Source organism: Carcharhinus amblyrhynchos, chromosome 9, assembly GCF_965287045.1.
Source record: "Carcharhinus amblyrhynchos chromosome 9, sCarAmb.v2.hapA, whole genome shotgun sequence".
NCBI lineage: Eukaryota > Metazoa > Chordata > Chondrichthyes > Carcharhiniformes > Carcharhinidae > Carcharhinus > Carcharhinus amblyrhynchos.
Genome location: NC_137332.1, coordinates 31,320,276 through 31,342,872, shown reverse-complemented (window position 1 = coordinate 31,342,872; position 22,597 = coordinate 31,320,276). Strand labels below are relative to the sequence as shown.

The 22,597-nt window shown below is 38.8% G+C and overlaps 1 protein-coding gene across 2 annotated transcripts in view; it reads left to right on the top strand.

Moving 5' to 3' along the window:
* rnf220a (ring finger protein 220a) overlaps window positions 1–22,597 on the top strand; it is a 470,498-nt gene that overhangs the window by 392,340 nt on the left and 55,561 nt on the right. For both annotated transcript variants that reach the window (XM_080195392.1, XM_080195391.1), the window contains 2 exons: window positions 985–1,040; window positions 4,807–4,888. In XM_080195392.1, coding sequence (XP_080051518.1) covers window positions 985–1,040; window positions 4,807–4,888 — 138 coding nt within the window. The remainder of the gene's footprint in view (window positions 1–984; window positions 1,041–4,806; window positions 4,889–22,597) is intronic.

The window sequence follows — 22,597 nt, the reverse complement described above, 5'->3', positions numbered from 1 at the left end:
TTATCTCTCTGTGACATTCTGCTTCATGCAGAACAGATAGAATAACCACCACCTCTGTCTAAGTCTCATGTGAAATGAATTTGGTATCGTTTCAATCCAATTCTTAATAGGTCCACTTATAATTCACTATTAATCACTGCTATATTGTTATTCTCAGTCAGAAACCACAGGAAGAATTAGATGTGCAATGGAACTACCCCATCATTCAGAATTCCTTATCTGAGGTTTGAGTTTAAAATAAAACTAAGGTGCTACTCTTAAATATATGAAAATGAGAAAGGAATAACTTGATGTATGGAGGATATCTTTTATTCTTGACCTATTTGTGATTAAGACTCACTATTTCAAGTAATTTGAGTTTTATTGAACTATTAGCTCTGTCATCAGATTGCTAGTAATTCTAATAAGTTTACCGAATTCCTCACAATTCAGAAACTCTATTTTTGATTGTTAATTTGACCTTTGCGTAGCTGCCTCCAGGATCTATTTTTTTTCATTGATTGGGTTCATGTATAGGGAGTTCTGAGTCTATTTTAATTTCTCGAAATCTTTGCCAATTCTACGTTAATGTGGTAATTCTGTCCATTTCCTTCTTGAGTGTTTTAACTGAGCCGCATTGAAGAAGTAACTTATTGCTTACAATCTGGTTCCTCCAGTTTATAATCATCTTTCTATTCTTCACAATTATTGCATTGAAATCCTTCATTAATTAAAAATTTGTGTCTTGCCTTCATCCTAGCAGCAGTTTATCACGTGAGAACTGAATTAATTCCTTCACCCTTTCCTTGGTTCCTTCGGATCTGTAAATGGGCTGGTTGCACTACTTTGAATCCTTCACAATCTCCCACAAACACAAAATGGTTGTTCCATGTGTGAATTTTGAATTCTTAGATTTTCGATTGCAATGGTATTCTATATTTCTAAATAAAAGACAATGTTTTTAATAAATATGGTCCTAACCAGGGCATGTTATTAATTTTGCAGTGGTGGAACCCCGAGCAACAGAATAACACCAGAATTTTCCAAATGGGCTAGTGATGGTAGGTATTTGGATAAGGTGAAAGTTCAATTTCATAGAATAGAATCACTACCGTGCAGAAGGAGGCCATTCAAACCTGGCCAACAACAGTCAACCTAGGTCCTATCCCACCTAGATCCTATCCCATATTTACCTTGCTAATCACCCTTAGGAGCAATTTAACATGGCCAAGCAACATAACCCACACATCTTTGGAATGTGGGAGAAAACTGGAGGAAACCCAAACATACACGGGGAGAATGTGCAAAGCCCACATAGACCATCATCCAAAGCTATAATTGAACTTGAGTCCAAAGCGCTGTAAGGCAGCAGTGCTAACCACTGTGCCACCATGCCGCCCTAGTAAGTATTTAGTAGGGATGATATAAGTGCGTGATGCATCCCTGTTTATCTGTGTTTATAAGTGAGCCACCAGAATAAAAGATTTGAATGTTTGATCTTTTATGGCATCCTTCATGTTACTCTAGAAATTCTTATGGCCTGGCGTTGTGTTGATGTGGGTAATTAGGGAGAGATTTCTCTTTTAACATGGATATGAATTTTGGAGAAAGAAACCCTGGGTGAAGAAGAAAGAACTTGCATTTAACTAGTACATATTTCAGTGTTTAGAAGATCTTAAAGTGTTTGTTGCATTTTGGGATTTTTATTACTCCTTTTTGCTCAAAAGGATTTTAAAAACAAGTAATATTTGTGTTTTAAAGTAAGGAGCATTCATACAAGTTTAAACAAAGGGACTGAGATAATTGTATCTGGTCAGAAATGAATTATGGATGTGAAGTTTGGAGCATTGTCAAAAAGGAAGAAAAGAAAATCAAGTTTGAAATATGTTGCTTAAGAATCCTCTGGGTAAGCTGGGTGGAGAAAAGAACTACTGAATGAGATTGGAAGAGCAAGAAAGCTCTAAAATGATATTAGAAGAAGATGAATGGAGTTTTTCGGACATGTAATCCCTGCAGAAAAGTTGGAATGCCTAATCATCACTGAAAAGTTTAATGAAAGAAGAGCAATAGGCCGGCAACAAAGGAAACATCTGGACAACACTAATGACTGGATTAACTGAAACTCCAGTAACAAGGTCATCCAGTGTTGATCAGAAAGTTTGGAAGACTGTAGTCACCTATGCCACTTAGTCTGCCACTTAGTCAAACTTCGGTAGTTAAAATTGCTAATACGAAAGGCTTTGATATGTTTCCCTCAAGACTGATTTGATTTGATTTATTATTGTCACATGTATTAACATACAGTGAAAAGTATTGTTTCTTGCATGCTATACAGACAAAACATACCGTTCATAGAGAAGGAAACGAGGGAGTGCAGAATGTAGTGTTACAGTCATTTCTAGGGTGTAGAGAAAGATCAACTTAATGCAAAGTAAGTCCATTCAAAAGTCTGATAGCAGCAGGGAAGAAGCTGTTCTTGAGTTGTTTGGTACGTGACTTCAAACTTTTGTATTTTTTTCCCGAAGGAAGAAGGTGGAAGAGAGAATATCCAGGATGCGTGGGATCCTTAGTTATGCTGACTGCTTTGCCGAGGCAGCGGGAAGTGTAGACAGAGTCAATGGATGGGAGGCTGGTTTGCATGATGGATTGAGCTACATTCATGACCTTTTGTAGTTCCTTGTGGTCTTGGGCAGAGTAAGAGCCATACCGAGCTGTGATACAATCAGAAAGAATGCTTTTCTGTGCTGCATATGTAAAAGTTGGTGAGAGTCATAGCTGACATGCCAAATTTCCATACTCTTCTGAGAAAGTAGAGGTGTTGGGCTTTCTTAGCTATAGTGTTGGCATAGGGGGACCAGGACAGGTTGTTGGTGATTTGGACACCTAAAAACTTGAAGCTGTCAACCCTTTCTACTTCGTCCCCATTGATGTAGGCAAGGGCATGTCTCCTTTACGCTATCTGAAGTTGATGACAATCTCCTTCATTTTGTTGATATTGAGGGAGAGATTGTCGCTGCTGCACCAGTTCACCACATTCTCTATCTCCTACCTGTACTCTGTCTCATCGTTGTTTGAGATTTGACCCACTACGGTAGTATTGTCAGCAAACTTGAAAATCGAATTGGAGAGGAATTTGGCTGCACCGTCATAGGTGTATAAGGAGTATAGAAGGGGGCTGAGAACACAGCCTTGTGAGGCACCAGTGTTGAGGATGATCGTGGAGGAGGTGTTGTTGCCTATCCTTACTGAAAGACTGCAAATGGTCAGCAATTGTCTTAGGAATTGCTAAGTATGGTGTTGTAAAGAACTAGCCTTAGGTGTTTGGCAGGAGTTGTCTACCTTCAGGCCTCCCATTCGATTGTGAACAGGAGTGTAAAATAGCAGTGGTAGAGACACAGTCAGGCAACTGATGAGGTCTTTAAATAAAAATACGTGAGGACAAGCTTTCATTGGGTTCAGAAGGAGAATGTAGTGAGAAATTATTTTGTTTAAGTCGAGTGAGGTGACCCACTGGTATAGTTTTGCATTATGCTGATTAAATTAAATGAGTTGTGTATGTTCACATGCGGTCAAATAAAGCACCTTTACGTTTTCATAAGAACATAAGGAGCAGGAGCAGGCCATCTGCCCTTCGAGCCTGCCCCGCCATTCAATAAGATCATGGCTGATCTGTCATGGCTCAGTTCCACATTCCCGCCCTCTCCCCATAACCCTTAATCCCCTCGCCTATCAAAAACCCATCAACCCGCGTCTTAAAAATATGTAGCAAGGCAGCCTACACCACCTCAACGGGCAGAGAATTCCAGAGATTCACCACCCTTTGAGTGAAGAATTTCCTCCTTAACTCCGTTCTAAACCGCCCCCCCTTTATCTTGAGGCTGTGCCCCCTAGTCCTACTGTCCTTTCTGAGCGGGAAGAGTCTCTCCACCTCTATCCTATCCATCCCAGTTTTCAGATTGGCTTTACTGTACCAGGTACTTTCTCAGTCAGCCTTGCAAAGATTGGGACCACATCCAAAAGACATAAGTATCCAGTTTGGTTAAGAGGTATTCTGATTATGTCCCTGGATTGTGCTGTCATTTGTTTAGATTTAGGGCAAGGAAATATTTAGAGGACTGACATGCCTTTGAACCCAATAGAGTACAAGACTAGAATTGTAACAGTGCCTCACAATAAATGAATTAATATTTGGTGTGTAATTAGGATTGTTTTGGAGGGAAAACAGCAGTTTTGCAGACAAATTGCAAATGAAATAATCACTGAATAATCCATTTTGAGTGTGTTAATTGAATATGCTTATAGTGTGGCTCTTTCTTGAGATTGTCTTGAAATGTCAACCTCTGTTTTCAAGTCTTGAAATGGGATTTGAATGTCAACTATCTGACTTGGGTGAGAGTGTTTAGCCAAGCTAAAGTTACAACATTTTTAAATATAATCTGATGTGACATTATACTTTAATGTTTTATCTGTTTATATGTGTAACTAAGTTACCTTTACATGTCCAGTACTTGCCAACTGTTTTTCATGATCAGAATGTTATGGAGGGAAAAGAACTCTGGGCACAAAACGTGTTCTTTTCAGTCCTTGGACTCAAATTCAAATCTAGCCAGGGATGTGGGCTGAAATTGTCCTTGTTGGCTTTAAAGGTTCTGACTAAAATTACTTTTGGCTGCTTTCAACTTGCCTCTTATTTGGAGTATAGTGCAAAAACCCCTGGTATATAAATACCCTGTTTCAAGTGATAAGATTTGTGATTTTCAAAAATATTGATTTATTTCTTATGAAAATTAATGCCTGGATTCCCTCCAATATCTGATTTCTTTATAGAAATGCCTTCGACAAGTAATGGGGAGAGTGGTAAACTAGAGGTGCAGACACAGAAGACGTGTAAAAACAGCGAGATTGAAAAGTAAGTGCTTATGCATTAACGGGATGGATCAAGGCAGTTTCTGTCCTGATTGACTCTCAAAATAAAAGGATTGCATTTCCATTATCTGCAACAACAGATGTTGTTTAGTATCAATGCATTTTCAGGATAGAATGGAGCAGTTGCTTTGCAATTTTTTGTAACCTATTAAGCGTGCGTTCTGTACCAAATAATTAGACTGATGTTTGAGAGGGGCAGTAGCATTTTGCTGTAATTGTTTTTATACAGAAATCCTATAAAGCTATTTCCTGTATGTCCCAGATTGCTATGGTGCAGGAAAAAGCTTTAAAACTTGGGGGCTGCACAACTCTAAAGTTTCAAAAAGAAAATAGTAGATAGTGAGTGAGACCAATCCAAATTTTTCAGTGTTGAAGTTTTATGCTCATGTTATTCTGTTTGGCTTAATCATTTCCAAGAGCAGCTGATCTTGCACTTGGAAAAATTCTTGCAAGGAATCATCTTTGCGCTGTTAAAATTGTGTGGTCCAAACTAACTAATTTATTTTCTTTGCAATTTTCTCCATAGCATTCCTCGTTTACTGTGTAGCATCCTTTCTTGAGGTATATTGGTTAATAAACTGCTCATTTTTCAGAAACCATTGGTTCTTTCACTAAAAAAAAGTCTATTATGCTTGTCCAGGTAACAAGTTAATTATCTATTACTGGGCTTCTTTAGATCATTATGATTCCCTTGGTGGAGCCTTATGTCAAATTTATGAAACGACCCCCAAATGAAAAAAATCACAAAGGATTACACTTTTTGTAACTTCTACCTGATACGAATCAGAGCCAATGCAAATTAAATATGAATTTACAGACAAATGCTACTGCAAATGAAAATACAAATTTCACTTTAAATAGTTGGTACAACAACCACAAGCACTTGCATCACTCTCCGTACAATTCCAAAGCTCAGTATCTCAGCCTATGGTATGTAGGATCTCTCAGTTTCACATTCCATCAATTTGGTCCTTGGGTCTGGTTTTTGGCAGCCATATTCGATCTGAGGTTCCCGGAGTTGGTTATCATCCAAATGATAACCTTCTTTAGGCTCATGACAATCTTGATTTTTCCAGATACTCCTTATCTTCAAGGATATTATAATTGATCCCTTTGCAATTGATGCAAACTCTTGAAAGTTATTTTCAAACATTCCAAAAATCAATTATAAATTCCACAGGTGTTTAAAAGAAATTACAAATTTTCCTTTTTGTCCTACTTCTAGGTGAAAGGACCTTGACACCATGAAAATATTAAAAGTACAACATGGGTCAGAGAAAAAATGGTGGGAAAATAAAAACAGATATTGCCTAGCTTTCATTGGTGTAACCAAATATATTCCAGTTAACTGCTGGATGGGGAAGAGGATAGATCTTTGGAAGAGGTGGTCGCTGATAGTAGGGTCTTCAGAGCGGAAAGGCAGGTTAGTGATAGGGGATGAATGGTGGGGTTGGAGTGGATCTTTTGAAGGATGGTTATTGACCACAGTTTTAAAATGAAGATGGTGCCTGAGACAAATAAGACATGTGCAATGTTCACAAGGACGAGGCAAAGAGCAGTAATTGAATGCCTGAAATAAGAACAGTTGGAGAGGTAAGTTGGGAAAAGATGGGAAGGAGATTTCACAATGATCGGGGATTGGAGATACTTTGATTGGGAGTTGAAATTGCCAAGAGTGAAGAATTACTCTGCAAAATGCAATGAAGGAAGAAGAAGAACATAGTTTAACAGACCTTACCATTAATGGAAGGGCATAATTACAGCATGGTGTGACTTATTTACAAGACATTTTCCATTAGAAGTATAGACGTAGGAATTTATAATGGGGAAACTTTTATAGCAGAAACTAAGGTTTATAGGTAGGAAGTGTGTGTACACATAATTTACACATGTTGAGTATTCTTGAGTTCAGAGAACATGTATACCTGGAAATCTACTTGTCCTTTGACCTGTGAAATGAAATAGATGTTACAGATGCCAATATGTAGGCTTCTGTAAGATGTTTTATCTATGTATAGTTAGTTATAGGACTGCATAGAGTTAGCATATTTCAGGGCTGCACACTGAGTCTTGAAAACTATGTAGAAAAGATTTTAATAAAAATAATTAAAATACCTACACTCTTGCCCTCCTGAGAGAAAGTGATGAAATTACATCTTGTGCAAGAAGAATCTTCTTCAAAACAATTTGTGTTATGATTGGCAGTGTTTCCTAATGTACTTTCTGTGCTGGTCCAACAAATTCTTTGTAAGCAACGAATATGTAGTTAAATGGTCACAATTGATAGATCAATTATCAGGACCTGCAATGCAAATAAATGCAGTCATGTTTTATTATTGCAATCAGTCATTTCTAAAATGGAATGGATTTTCTTTATCCTCTTGAAGTACCTCATTATTTTATTTTATCTTTTACAAGTATTACTGATAGGAATAATAATTGTGTCAAACAGCTTTAAAGGGTCTCAGGAATATTCCATCAGTTAAATGTGTTTTTAATGCAAATATTTATGGAGTGTTTAATTTCACTGTGGTTATTTTTGAACAGTAAAATTGATATTTTGATGCAGGACCACATTGATATTGACTGTTGTAATTGGTTTATTTATTGGCCAACTTGCCAAATTTTAGTTCATGCTTAGTTAATTTGCATCCACTTGGGTGACTGGGGGAGAGAAAAAAAGAAAAAGCTACAGACAGAGGTTTGGATAAAAAGAGTGAATCGTTAATGCCAATTTGATGCCTATTGTAATGTGTTGGCTGCCTAACCTTGTGGTGGATTAAATACTGTTTAATTCATTTATGGTAGGAAGTGTCGGCTGTAGTGGGAGCTTGAAATTTGCAATAAAGTGATCATGAGGAATAGGAGGGAGTGCAGACTGTAGATATAGGGATACTTACAGCAACAGGTCAAAAATAAATGCTTAGTTCCTGTCAAGTTATTGGAGACAGACAGGTTATTTACAAGGCTGCAATACATCTGAAATGTGCAGAAGGTGCTGGTGTGTGCTCATGTTGTTTGCAAGGCTGCTTTTAAGTCATTTTAATTGATTGTTTGGTGTTTGCTTGCATTTTTCTTTTTAACATTTTTTGCTTCAAGTTACCTATGATTGTCATACATTCCAAGACAAAATTAATTTTTGTATTTTTATATATGAAATAAGGTAATGTATTCAAAAAAAAGAAAATATCACTGTGTATAGTATCATGGGCGAAACATCCCAACCCTGGTTTACGTATTGATTGTACCAGCATTTTTTTTATCCCACTTTTCTCATCATTGTGAAAGAGACCAATGCAAGCTATAAACCAGATATGGTAACAGAACACCATGTGCTTAGAGGTCCAACAAAAAAGTTCAGGAAGCTTCAGAAATTTGCTCCTATGTACACTGCATAAGCCTAAATTATTCTATCGTTTTACTAATGTGCACACTTTTATTTCCCTCTTATATTGAACTCAAACTTCTGGGTGAAAGTGGTGGGCGGGGGGCGGGGGGCACACCCAACCCCCAACCCCCAAGCCTGTGGATGTGACCAAGGAAATACATGTTGCTTAATCTAGTGGTTGTTTTCCACTGGCTTCATTGGAAGAAAAGTGGCTTTGCTCAATTTCTCCCTCCCAATTTTCCAGTTGAAATTAAGTATTTTTTTTAGGTTAATTAAAATCTACCCATTTGTTAAATAGTGAATATGCACACTAATCTATTCTCTCACCTGCACATCTATTTCTCTTCTCTTCTGCTCCCCCCACCCCTCCATAAATCATTTGCCTGCATAATTATATTCATTTAACAGTAATTTGTACATAAAGGGGATTTCCATTGTGAGATTCATAATGTATGAGTGGCCTGTGGCAAATTTTGCTGGTGGAATTTTATTTCTGTTCAAGATAACATATAAATTAAGTACATAATCTTTTCAGCTTCTGACTTGCTGTGTTTTGGTGCAAAGTCAAATGATAATGAATGCAATAGTTCAGTGTAATCTGTACATTGTAGAAAGGGCAATCCAGAGAACACATCACTGGTAACAAGAATTTACAGCTGAGAGTTGTTTTTTTTAAGTTAACCAGAGTAAACACAATAGATTTTTTTGTCATTTTTATTCATAGAACCAAAACATTAATCAGAAACATCAAGTGGAATCAGTTGTATCATTAATATCAACACGATCTGTCAATGTTTGATATAAGTCAACTGAAACAAGAGCATTCTCTACTTCTAGTAATGCTTTCAAGGGGAATCTTGAAAATTATAGTCTGATTTTATTGACACTGGCAGCTCCTCCTCCATACCATTTCATCTCTGCTCCTACCATTGACCAAACCCTCCCCCAGCCTAACCTACAAACACCTAGCCATGCACCTGTGCATTTCTAGACAAGCAAATCTGTTAAATTTCTCAGAGCCTGCAGAAGTTTGTCTGACTAGTCACCTGGGGCTGGTTTGGATGGCCTAAATTAATATTAGGGTCATACTTTGGAGGCCCTGGCCCTGGAACTAGTTGTACCTGACTTGAAAAAAAATGGGTGATGATGAATGCCTAATGTGGCAGCAAGGGGCCTTCATTCGAGATTGATTCATCCTGGGCCAACACAGGCACTCTGAAAACTGGGAGACTACTGCTGGCATGATGTATGACACTAAGTGTTTTAGCAAGTCAAGGCATGAATCATTCAAGATGCTGCGTGTCAGAGTTAAAGCAAACAGTTGCTGGCGCTTGAATTCCTATTGGAGTCAGTTGCATTATGAGGAGTGTATGAAACAGACATGACGTATGAATGTTTATTTAATAATTCTCTAATATTTCCAGTGTGGCTAAGGCTTGTCCAGCGGGGAGTTATAAATCAGGAATAGAAGGCCATTAATCAGGGGAATAAAATGGAGCGACACGCTTGCAGCTGCTACAAATTCAGGGGTTTTAATATTCATCTCCTAGCCCTCAATGAGGCTGGCTTATGTACCCCAGGAAGATAAATGGGACCTACAAGGCCGCCAATCTGATTGTTGCCAAATTTCAAGCTTGCTTGAAACAAAAGAAATTTTTGTGTAGTTGTGATAATTTAATCCCTCTCCCAATTCATACATACTGTGGCATGGTTTCTGTGACAGTTGAATATAGAACGTCTTTTACGATGTGTTTCTCTTATTAAATGAAGGGAAGGGGGCACTCAGTATCTATCTTTTTGCTTGCATTTCCTTCTGACACTTGTAACTGTTATTGATGGCATAAATGTTGAAGCAACAAAGTACCCTTGCATTCCTGCAGTAATGTTTAAATACCATGAATTTACTATAATATTTTTATTGCTTTTGTATTGGACAAACAAATATTGCCAATGTTTTTTTATGGCAGGAGAGAAAACAAAACTTAAATTATGGAGCTCACCTACGAGGAGATTGAAGTTATATAGCGGATTTTAATTCTTATTAGAAATTGAACTTTTTATTTTTGTAAGACTTTGTTTTGAACTGCTTTCAGTTATTAATAATTCGTGGAGGATTTGTTTCATCTCCTATCTCCACACAGTGGCACAATGTTAGTACTGCTGCCTCACAGCGCCAGGGATTCATGTTTGATTCCCGGCTTGGGTCACTGTCTGTGTGGAGTTTGCACGTTTTCTCCATGTCTGTGTGGGTTTCTTCTGGGTGCTCTGATTTCCCCCCTCGGTCTGAAAGACATGCTGGTTAGGCGCGTTGATCTGAACAGGTGTCGGAATGTGGCGACTAGAGGAATTTCACAGTAACTTCATTGCGGTGTTAATATAAGCCTTACTTGTGACTAATAAATTAACTTATCTGATACAGAAATGTGATATTTAGCACTTGACATTTTATTTTGTTGTGTCCCCCATCTATTCCATATTTTGTTTCATGGCAATTTCTTTGAACAAAGAACAATACAGCATAGGAAACAGGCCCATCGGCTCTCCAAGCCTGCGCCGCTCATTGGTCCAACTAGACCATTCTTTTGTATCCCTCCATTCCCAGTCTGCTCATGTGACTATCCAGATAAGTCTTAAACGATCCCAGCGTGTCCACCTCCACCACCCTGCTTGGCAGTGCATTCCAGGCCCCCCCCCACCCTCTGTAAAATACGTCCCTCTGATATCTGAGTTAAACCTTGCCCCCCTCACCTTGAACCTGTGACCCCTCATGTTTGTCACCTCCGACCTGGGAAAAAACTTCCCACTGTTCACCCTATCCATACCCCTCATAATTTTATACACCTCTATTAGGTCTCCCCTCATTCTCCATCTTTCCAGGGAGAACAACCCCAGTTTACCCAATCTCTCCCCAAGCTAAGACCCTCCATACCAAGCAACATCCTGGTAAACCTTCTCTGTACTCTCTCCAATGCCTCCACATCCTTCTTGTAGTGCGGCGACCAGAACTGGACGCAGTACTCCAAATGTGGCCTAACCATCGTTCTATACAGCTGTAACATCAGATGCCAATTTTTATACTCTATACCCTGTCCTATAAAGGCAAGCATGCCATATGCTTTCTTCACCATTTGATTGTATTATCCTTAAAAATGTCCAGCATGTATTCCACAACACTTTTGAGGTTTTAGGTGGGATCTGTAGGTATTTTGTGATGCTAAGCTTCTGAAATACAGATTAATTAACATGACCAGATTTCACATCCGGACCATATCTTGTGTGACATCTTGTTCAGCTCATTCTCCTCTGGCATTGTTATTACATTACATGTCATCTTCTCTCCAGACCTTTTCTGGAATATTATTTGAGAGGCAGGTAGATGTGACCATCTTTTAGGTCTCAACCAGTGTCAATGTATGTAATATTGTGATTTATAATGAAAATAATACATTTTTAAAACTGAAATGAGATGGCATTGATGCCTTCAGGCAAATATGAAAATTCACAATGGTATATCATCATGCATATTTAATATGATTGTACCAGAAAATTGTTTCATATAATGGTCTGTTATTTATCGTACTTTAAAATTAGTTTTGAAAATGTCATTTTCAAGTTTAGAAAATAGGCAACCGTTGCAAGATCTACCCAAGACATGAAATGACTCACACGGTGATTCCGTTTCATTCCATTTAAACATACATTAACTCTTTAAATTGAAGGTTATTGAATCCTTTTTTGTCCTCCACGCTCCACAATGATTTTCTTTAAATATTCAGCCCTGGGATGGAGTTTCAATGCCTATGCCTGCATTAATTGCCAATTCCTAATTGCCCTTGAGAAGGTGATGGTGTGTTGTTGCCTTGAACTGCTTGCTTTAGGTACACTCAAGTTCTTTTAGGGAGAGAATTCTGAAATTTTGACCCAGCGTCACAGAAGGAATGACAATATAGTACCAAGGCAGGATATGGTATGACTTGGAGGGAAACTTTGGCAGGTGATGGTGTTTCAGTGCGTATTCTGCCCTTGTTTTTCTAGCCGATAGAAGTCATAGGTCTGGAACATGCTGTTGAAGGAATCTTAGCATGTTATCACAGTGCATTTTTTAAATGGTGCACACAACTGTCCCCCCAGCCTGCAGATAGAGGGATTAGGATTAAATGTTTAAAATAGAGATGAGGAGTTGAAAAAGTAGGCTGCTTTTGGCCTGGATGGTCTTGAGCATTTTGAATAGGGGCTGCATTCATATAAGCTAGTGAAGAGTATTTCACCATAATCCTGGATTTTACCTTGCAGATGGTGGACAGGCTTTGGGTGTCAGGAGGTGAGTTACTCGCTGCAGAATTTTCCATCCTTTGACCTGCTCTTGGATGGTCCAGTTAAATTACTGATCAGAGTTAACACTAAGTTATTGATGGTGAAGGATTCAGTGATGGTAATGCAGTGGAATGCCAGGAGGAGATGGTTGTGTTCCTCCTTGTAGGAGATGGTCATTGCCTGGCACACATGCTGCGTATGTTACATAAAATGTCTCTGATTAGTTCAAGTCTGAATGTTGTCTTGGCCTTGCCGTCTTTGAGCAAGGACAGCTTCAGTATCTGAGGACTTGGATATGGTACTGAACCCTGCAATTGTTGGCGAACATCCCCACCTCTGACCTTGTGTTGGAGGAAAGATCATTGATGAAGCACCTGAAGATGGACAAGGACACAATCCTGAGGAACTCTTGTAGCAGTGTTCTAAAGCTGAAATGCTACCACAACCATCTCCCTTGGCACCAGATATATTCCAACCAACGTAGAACATAGAACATTACAGCGCAGTACAGGCCCTTCGTCCCTCGATGTTGCGCCAACCAGTGGAACCAATCTAATGACCCTCTAACTTAAACTATTCCAATGTTATCCATATGCCTATCCACTGACCATTTGAACGCCCTTAAAGTTGGCAAGTCCACAACTGCTGCAGGCAGGGCATTCCACGCCCTTACCACCCTCTGAGTAAAGAACCTACCTCTGACATCCATCCTATAACTACCACCCCTTAATTTAAAGCTATGTCCCCTCGTGTTAGCCATCACCATCCGAGGAAAAAGGCTCTCACTCCTATCCAATCCTTTGATCATCTTGTATGCCTCAATTAGGTCACCTCGTAACCTTCTTCTCTCTAATGAAAATAACCTCAAGTCCCTCAGCCTTTCCTCATGTATTGGTTTTCCGTGAAGCCCACTGATTTCAATTTTACCAAACTTCACAATCGGGCAAATACTGCCTTGATATCAGTGGTTGCTGTCATCTCACAACAACTTGAATTCTGGCATAGTTAAAATGTTACTGGACTAGCAATCCAGAAGCCCAGATTAATGCTTCTGAGGCATGAGTCCATCTGGTAGAATTCAAATTCCATTAATTAAAAAACCTGCCACAATCTCACCTGATTCACTACTGTCCTTTGAAGAAAGAATTCTGCTGTCCGTACCTGGCCTAACATACAGCCAGATCCACAGCCAATGTGGTTGATCTCTGAAATGGCCTAGCAAGTCATTCAGTTGCATCAAATTGCTATAGAAAAATTACACGAAAACAAGGTGGGCCACCTGGGGTCAACCTAGGCACTGGAAAGAACAACCTAATTCATCTTGCTAACATCGGGGGACTTGTGCCAAAAATGGAAGAGATATTTCACAAACTACAGCCTAACATAGTCATACTCCCTAAATCATACCTGAAAGTTAATGTGTAAAGCAGTGGGGATGTTTGCTGAAGTAGTCCAAATGAGCAACATCCTCACCATCAGCATCCTTGGAGGGGGTGGTGCCATGGACTAGAAACTAGACAAGCCAGATAAAAACTGGAAATGTGTGCCTGTCCATCATTTGCAAGGCACAAATCAAGTTGGAATACTCCCAATTTTGTTGGATTAGTGTAATCTTAATGACACTAAAAAAGCTTGACATCATCCAGGGCAAAGCAGTCTGTTTGATTGACACCCCATTCACCACCTTAAACATTTTTTCCCTCCACCACTGATACACATTGACAATAGCTTGTACCATGTACAAGACGCACTGCACCATTTCGCCAAGCAGCACCTTGGAAGCAACCCACTTCCTCTGCCACTTAGAAGGACAAGGGCAGCAGATACATGGGAACACCTAAGTTTCCCTCCAAGCCATTTACCATCCTGACTTGGAACTATGTTGCCATTCCATGTTGCTGGGTCAAAAACCTGGAACATCCATACTAACAGCACTGTGGTTATAACGACACTACATGGCTTGCAGCAGTTCAATGAGGTGGCTCACCACCACTTCTTAAGGGAAATTGAGATGGACAATATATGTCAGACTTGCCTATAATGCTCACGTCCCATAATTGAACAAAAACACCCTCTGAAATTAAATAATTTTGTCCATGCTAAGATTAGGTTGTAGTGAGGTCCGAAGCCAACTGGTCCTGACAGGATCAAACTGAGCATTGGGGAACTGGTTATTTACTGGTTACGTGGGTGACACCTTGCAGCATTTTGCTGATTGATGGGTGGTAATTGATTGCCCAACCAGCTTATTGAATCAGTTAGTCCTCCAGTACTTCTGTACACTAATTGACCAGAAACCCAGCTCATTAGTGAGTTGTGGAGAAGCAGACATGTAATTTCAGTCTGGAAAAGTTGCCAGTTAACACCATCTTTATTGCTTTAAAGGGTGTACAAACCAACAGGAATTCGTATTCTCTGAAGTAAGCAGTGTAATTTTTGTTGGATAAATCTCAGCTTCAGGGTTGATTCCTGGCTTGGGTGACTGTATGTGTGGACTATGCACGTTCTCCCCATATCTGTGTAGGTTTCCTCTGGGCGATCCAGTTCCCTTCCACAGTCCAAAAACGTGCGGGGTTTTGATTTGATTTATTATTGTCACATGTATTAACATACAGTGAAAAGTTTTGTTTCTTGCATGCTATACAGCCAAAACATACCGTTCATAGAGAAGGAAAGGAGAAGGTGCAGAATGTAGTGTTAGTCATAGCTAGGGTGTAGAGAAAGATCAACTTAGTGTGAGGTAGATCCATTCAAAAGTCTGATGGCAGCAGGGAAGAAGCTGTTCTTGAGTTGGTTGTTACGTGACTTCAGACTTTTGTACCTTTTTCCCAATGGTAGAAGGTAGAAAAGAGTATGTGTGGGGTCCTTTATAATGTTGGCTGCTTTTCCAAGGCAGTGGGAAGTGTAGACAGAGTCAGTGGATGGGAGGCAGGTTTGCATGATGGACTGGGCTACACTCCTGGCCATGCAAAATTACCCTTTCATGTCAGGAGTAAATAGGTGGGGTTACGCTGCAAGCCTGGTGGGCGAAATGGCCTCCTCATGCACCGTAGGGATTCTAGGATAGCCCTGCACTTTTGGTTCCTAGATTTTGGATGATACCAGCCTGCAATTGAACTCTCTAGACCTGGAAGATATATGGGTTCTAAATCAGAAAAACAGAAAGCATTGTAGTGAACTTCATGCGTGTCAGATACACGGCTAGAAAAAACTTTTGTTTTGAAAGCTCTTTTTGTTGTTCTCGGGTTTTTCTGGTGATTTGTTGTGTAACGGAACAGCCTGATACCAGTTCTAGGGAATTGAATACTTTCCACCTTGCAAATTAACAGACTCACTCCTTTGGTTAGGAGTATAACAGATTAGATCTGGCTCTTTTGTGAATCCTTTTGCCATAAATATAAAATTGCAGTAAAAGGATCAGACTAAAGGAATGTTTTATTGTAGACAAGGGCATTGTGTCCTTCACTAGAAGCTGCTGAAATGAAACAAGTATTCTGTTCCTTTTTTTCAGGGGATTTTGTGGGCAGTAGTTTACACACACCACACAATCTTAAGATCCCAAGTTTGCCTACATAACAACTGCTACTACACTTTTAGAGTAATTCAATTACTGTGATGTTCTTGATGCCCCGGGGATGTGAAAAGAACAATATGAATACAAGGTTTTTTTCTTTCTAAAGGCATATACTCCAGTTGTTTTCTTTCCTAACAAGATAATAAAATTCCTTCTGCCTCTTTGCTACCAGCAAGAGTAACTCTGCTAAAGCCTGCTGAGCCTATAACCTATGGAGGTCGATGGATCAAAGCCATCCTCTGCTACTCCCATTGGTTATAAGCCACACACATTTCTGTCATTTGTAGAGTTTACAGATATTTGTGTGGGCTTCCCACTTCCATTAAGTTCTTCAATCTCCAGCAAGTCACCTGTGGGAGGAGATGGTGGTGTAGTGGCACAGTCACTGAACTAGTAATCCAGGGACGTGTTCTGGGGACACAGGTTTGAATTCCACCAGGACAGATGGTGAAATTTGAAAACAATAAAAATCTGAATTAAAAACCTAATGAAGATTGTGAAACTGTTGCCGATTGTCGTAAAAGGCCATCTGGTTCACTAATGTCCTTCAGGAGAGGAAATCTGCTGCCTTGCCCGTGTCAGTGTGGTTTACTCTTAAATTAAAGCCACAATTCAAGGGGAAATTAAGGATGGGCAGTAAATGCTGGCCCAGCCAGTAAAGCCCACATCTCATGAATGAATTCTTAAAAGGCAGCATCCTATAAGTACTGAATCATGAAATGATGGTGGTAAGTCACTAGATTGGTTTAGGAAGAATCTGAGAATTACAGTTATAAGCATTTCAAACTTATAATGAATGCATGTTCAGTAAAGTGAAATATAACTAGAACACCAAGTTAATTAATTGAAGTGAGTAAATGTAATCTCAACTGACTTGATCTGACCCTGGTAAATTCACAGGATCTTAATTTGCTTTTCTACTTATTGAACAGCAGTTGGGTATTTCAGTTTATTTATTGACTGAGGATTGCAGGTGGTCAGTTAGAAATGATTGTGTTGATTTTTCTGAAATCGATGATTTGGCCCTTGGTGTGGGTATATTCCTTTAGCCTAAGACTATGGGCAAGGGTTAAAATGGGGAGAACAAAATGACATTACTGTGACAGCATATGATAAATGAGGACTTCATTCGTGCTGGATTTATCTCATATTTGATTCAACTTATTAAATACATTTTTGTTGGAAGTAAGTTAGTTGATCACAAATTAATATATTCTCTCATTTGAAATATGGCATTTGTTTCAGTTACTTTCATAAAATCTTTCTTAGCCAAAAGCTATTAGGTAGTACTGCCCAATCAAAGATTTTAACAAGCAAAATAAAAAATCAACTAAAATATTTACTTTACATTGCTCACTAATAAATGTTATTGGAAGCACTTACCTTCCCTGACCCTTGTAACGGCTAACTGGTGTATTACCAGTTAGTGTTCGAGATCAGATAAGAAGAGTGAGTGAGGCTACAGTTGTCAGTGTAATAATATTCCAGCATAAGCTACCATCCATGAGAGGAAGGAAAGGAAAATAGAGTGGCAGAAACATAAGCTAGGCTCGCTAATCAAAATAATTAAGACAAACCAACCATTTAAACATACTGAATAAGACTGCTGCATTTCTCCAAAAACATACTGGGCTTTCATCCTCAAAACTGCATTCTGCATTGCACTCTCATGCTATTTCTGTTTCCTACATCCTGTATCCTGTCGCACCACATGTTGTTTTACATTCTAGATAGAAACCTGCACTGTCACATTTAGTCTAAGTTTTAAAGGTTTTTCAGTGCATCTGCCTGGTTTAGAATCATAGAATGGTTACACCAATGAAGGAGACCATGTGGGCCATTGTGTTCATTTAGCTATCTGCAAGAGCAGTTCACGTGGTATCAGTCCCCATCTTTTCCTCCATAGTCTGCAAACATGGGTCATTTAGATAATGACCCACCTCTCTTTTGGAAGCCATGATTAAATCCATCTCCACTAAACTCTCAGCCAGTGTGTGTTAATGTCAAACCCAGCACAGTTATTGATGCTCGCTTCAGTCAAATAGAAAGCAGCAGTTATGTAGTTCCCACTAAATTAAGCTAAAGATAAGCATGACAGTGAAAAAGAATGTGAATCGTAATTCAGAATAACTCCATCTTCAGGCTTGGTCCAGTGATAGCATTACTGCTTCAGAGACAGAAATTTTCACTTCAGAGACTTGTGTATACTGTTTAACTTGACATGTCAGTGCACTACTGAAGGAGTGCTGTACTGCCAGGGTGCTGTCTTTTGTTAGAGATTTTAAATTTAGTCCTAATGCTGTCTATGGTAGGCATAGAAGATCTCATGTTCAGACAAGAGCACAATGTTTTCTTGATGACTTGGCCTATATTTATCTCTCAACAGCATCACATAAACTGAATTAATTGGTAATTATCTCATTGTTGTTTGTGGGCCTTTGCTATACACAAACTGGCTACCATGTTGCTCTACATTACACCAACGATCACACTTCAGAAGTACGGATCCAAAGATGAAACGGGAGTTTTATTGATCCACTATACAGAACTGGTCTTAACTGCTCTCCATTCATGTTGTGCCAATTTTGTTTTTGTTGGGAACATATTTAGATTGTAAAATAATTGACATCTGACCAATACACAGCTTTTCTTTGATTATGACTGATCGTTAAAACACTACCCTTTTGAGTTTAAACACAATGCAAACAGCCATTCTAATATTTCTAGTTTCTGAGTATGTGTAAACTAATATGATTTAATTAATGGATTGCATGGTGAAGCCATCTGAGATGTTAATTTGGGAATTCCACTGTTTAATTTGAGGAGCAAAGAGCACACGTGTGCACTAATGTTTGACAAATGACCTGCTCTATCTGATAGACCTAGCTAGGTCCATTGAGACTCTCCACCATGATCATTATTTGCTAATGAAGTTAATGGATTCCGTTAGAGGCTGCATTGTTGCCCAGGCAGAGACATGATATAAGATAATTAATTCAGCGTCTGTGTTACTGGGACTAGTGGGAGAACATTGCCATTGAGTAGGTTAAATTCAGATTTCTGAGGAATCATTGTAAGAGCAAAATTTTTTTTTACATTTTTATGACTGATTATTTTGCAAGCTAACGGTTTCAATAATTATGTGTAGTTTACAAAATAATTCTACACAAAATATTTGATATGCAGCCATTCTGAGCCACAGGTTTTCATAGATTAGCTTTAAAAGTTAGGAATCAAACATTGGTTTGTCTATTAATGACCAGAATGAATTATCTTGGGTCTGTGATTACATATATAATCTACAAATGCTGACTGGTGGTCATATCTTTCATGTATTGTATTGAAAGTATGATATTTGATATAGCAGTGTTCTCTCCTGAAAGTGTTAACTTATGCAGGGATGTTGTCACACCAACATTGATATTCGTTCGGCACCTTGCCCTAATGGCTATTCATCATGTGAACTTGGAGAATGATTCTTGGCAGGTTATCAAATGCTTAGAGATCACTGCCAGGTCTGATCCCGCCCTTACTCAAAAACTAGGAATGCGCAATTTCCATCAGGAGCCATCATTACACACAAGCCAGAACCCTAGCTGCTCTCCCCATACTAAAATGAGTATAACTTTTTAAAAAAGGCTTTAGAAATAGGTACAGCCTAAGCACATGGAAGGTAACCACATTCCTCCAATTGTACATCTAAACAAGTTTAATTTGTGTGTACCCACAAATCAACTAGTATTACTTTCAGTCAAAATAGATGGAGCTTGTCTATTCCAAAAAAATGGACCCTTGTAAACCTAGGTGAAATGCATCAAAATTAAATGGTTAATGAGCAATACCCAGTTAATAAATGTGATTTTAACAAGGTCTGGAGCATATGAACCTACAATAACTAAATCAATATTTTCTCTATTGATTGTGCAGTATTCACATATTGCACTGGTCTTTGGGTAGCACAGCAATTTTTCACAATGGAATCAGGACTTGATGTAGCCTACTCATTGATTGCTGGCTGCATCACGCTTGCTATTTGGACGCATTTCAAATAATTATTTTGTCTACCCCTTTGTTATTTAGATGAACCACAGACATTTTTTGAAAACGGAAATTGTCTGGTGAGCTTGCCTTTGGGCCGATGACATTGCTGATCTACAACTAATCATTTGGGTGCACAAGATAGATATAGGTTGTGCACTTCCTCTGCCTTCAAACAAAGTCAGTGCTTCGCATGGGGAAGTTATCCTTTGAACACCATGTAAAGAAATCGTAAACCTGTTGAGAAAGAATGGATTTAAATTTTTATTGCGCAGAGCGGAATCAAGAAATTCCTCCGAAGTGAGTAATTAACAGGGGCCATCTGCAATTCTTCACTTCCAGAGCTACCTATTCTTTAATAAAATAACTTGTGGTTTTTTTCACGGTACTTGAATGTCTGTGTGTAAATCTTTTTGCACATTCTTCTGACCTCCCACCCCCTACCTTTCCCCATGCGTACTTTGCAACATAAACTTGTCACACTTAGTTGCATTGTGTTTGTGCTTTGACAGAAAAATGCACAGCTGTCCTTCAAAGATTTGTAGAGTTGCCATTGCAAACTTCCTAAATTGCAAAATCAATGTGTGGCTGCCAACGTGTAAAATTCGCCCAGACCTCCCGAGTGCAGTGAATAAATGTACCCGGGCTAATTTGAGTAGCATTAAATTGTCAGGAAACAAATGTCTTTTCAATGCTTAACACTAAGGCTTGCTTTCTTGCATGGTAGATGTAGTTTATAGGGCCCTTGTGCAATGATAAATGACTGCTGGTTACACAGTTGCATAAAGTGATCGTTTTGGTCTTTTGAAATTTCCTGCTGTGACTTGAGGATGTTTATCAAATCTGAAGTATTTCTCACTTGTTTTAGATCCATGAATTAGTTAGTAAGTGCACCACAAGAAGGTCTGTGTCATACACTGCTGTTTGCTGGTGAAAAGTTGTCTACTGTTTGGTGCATAAGATTAAATTCTTCCTTCTTGCCTCCCTCTTTATCTTCCCTCAATGATATAACTTAAAACTTCCATCATTCTCTCCTGGGTTTAGAAGGTGGGAAGAACATCTCCTACGCAGTTCTCTGTTCTTGGATCTATAGGGAGTGCAAAGGTGTCAAGATTTCACCTTTATCATTCCCACCAAATTATCTGCTATTGTGTAGCTAATATAGTATCACCATGTCATTCCTTTTGGTTACACAATAGAATGAAGCCATTAGTATCCTGATTTTTAAAAGATATTAGCTGCTTTGTAACATTGATTCTGAAAGGCTGGAGCTAATTTCTGGAACAATTCAGTTTGTAACGAAAGTGTTAAGGTTTTGGTGTAAACTGCCTCAATGCAGTAAATCAACCCTTTTTCAATGACTGCCACCTGCATATGGCTGCCAATGGCTTCACTGCCTAGAGGCTGTCTGTCTGTAAGCAAGCTGACAATGCGCTTTGACTCTATTAGATTGTGCAAATTGCTGCTTCAGCACTATGCATTTCTGCCCAGAATATTGTGTATATGTTAAGAGAATTACATTTACAGAACCATATCAGTTGTCCTGATGAAAGGTCACCGACCTGAAACCGTTAACACTTTCTCCACAGAAGCAGCCAGGCATTTTCTGTTTTCATCTCAACCATGTTGTCAAGTAGACTTTTCTTGAGCTTCCGAAGACATGTCATTAACTTTATTTTCACAGTAACTTCATTTCAATGTTATTGTAACATTGTGACACTAATAAATAAACTTGTGTATAATGTATTATTTCCCTAAAAACTGTTCAAATAAATGTGTGATGTGGAGGTGCCAGTGTTGGACTGGAGTAAACACAGTAAGAAGTCTCACAACACCAGGTTAAAGTCCAACCAAATAATACCAAATACTACCAAATAAATTTGTACCAGTATAATGTTCCTGATGTTCCCTTGTATAGTCTTCATTGTCCACGTGTTTCTGAAAGTACTTGGGAACACAGATGAAAAGCATTATTGCGTTGATGTTTTCTTTTAAAGGAGCAGGAATAGACCACTCATCCCCTCAAATCTGTTCCACCTTTCACTTGGGTCATGACTGATCTGTTCCTTAACTTCATTTAGTAGCCTTTGCTCTAAGTCCCTTAATGCTTAACAAAAAAAACTCTCGATCCAGCGTCCATGTTCTTTTGGAAGTGAGATTCCAGATTTCTAATATCTATGGAGTGAAAAGATGTTTCTTGATTATATTCCGAATGGCCTGCTAATTTAATCATTGTGCCCCATTGTTCTGAATTCCCCCACTGGAGAATGTAATGTTTCTACCTCATTGAATCCCTTTATCATTTTAAAAACCTTTTTTAAATCCTTTTAATCTAGAAGGAAGACAAAAGTTTGTGCAACCTGTTCTAATGCTTTAAC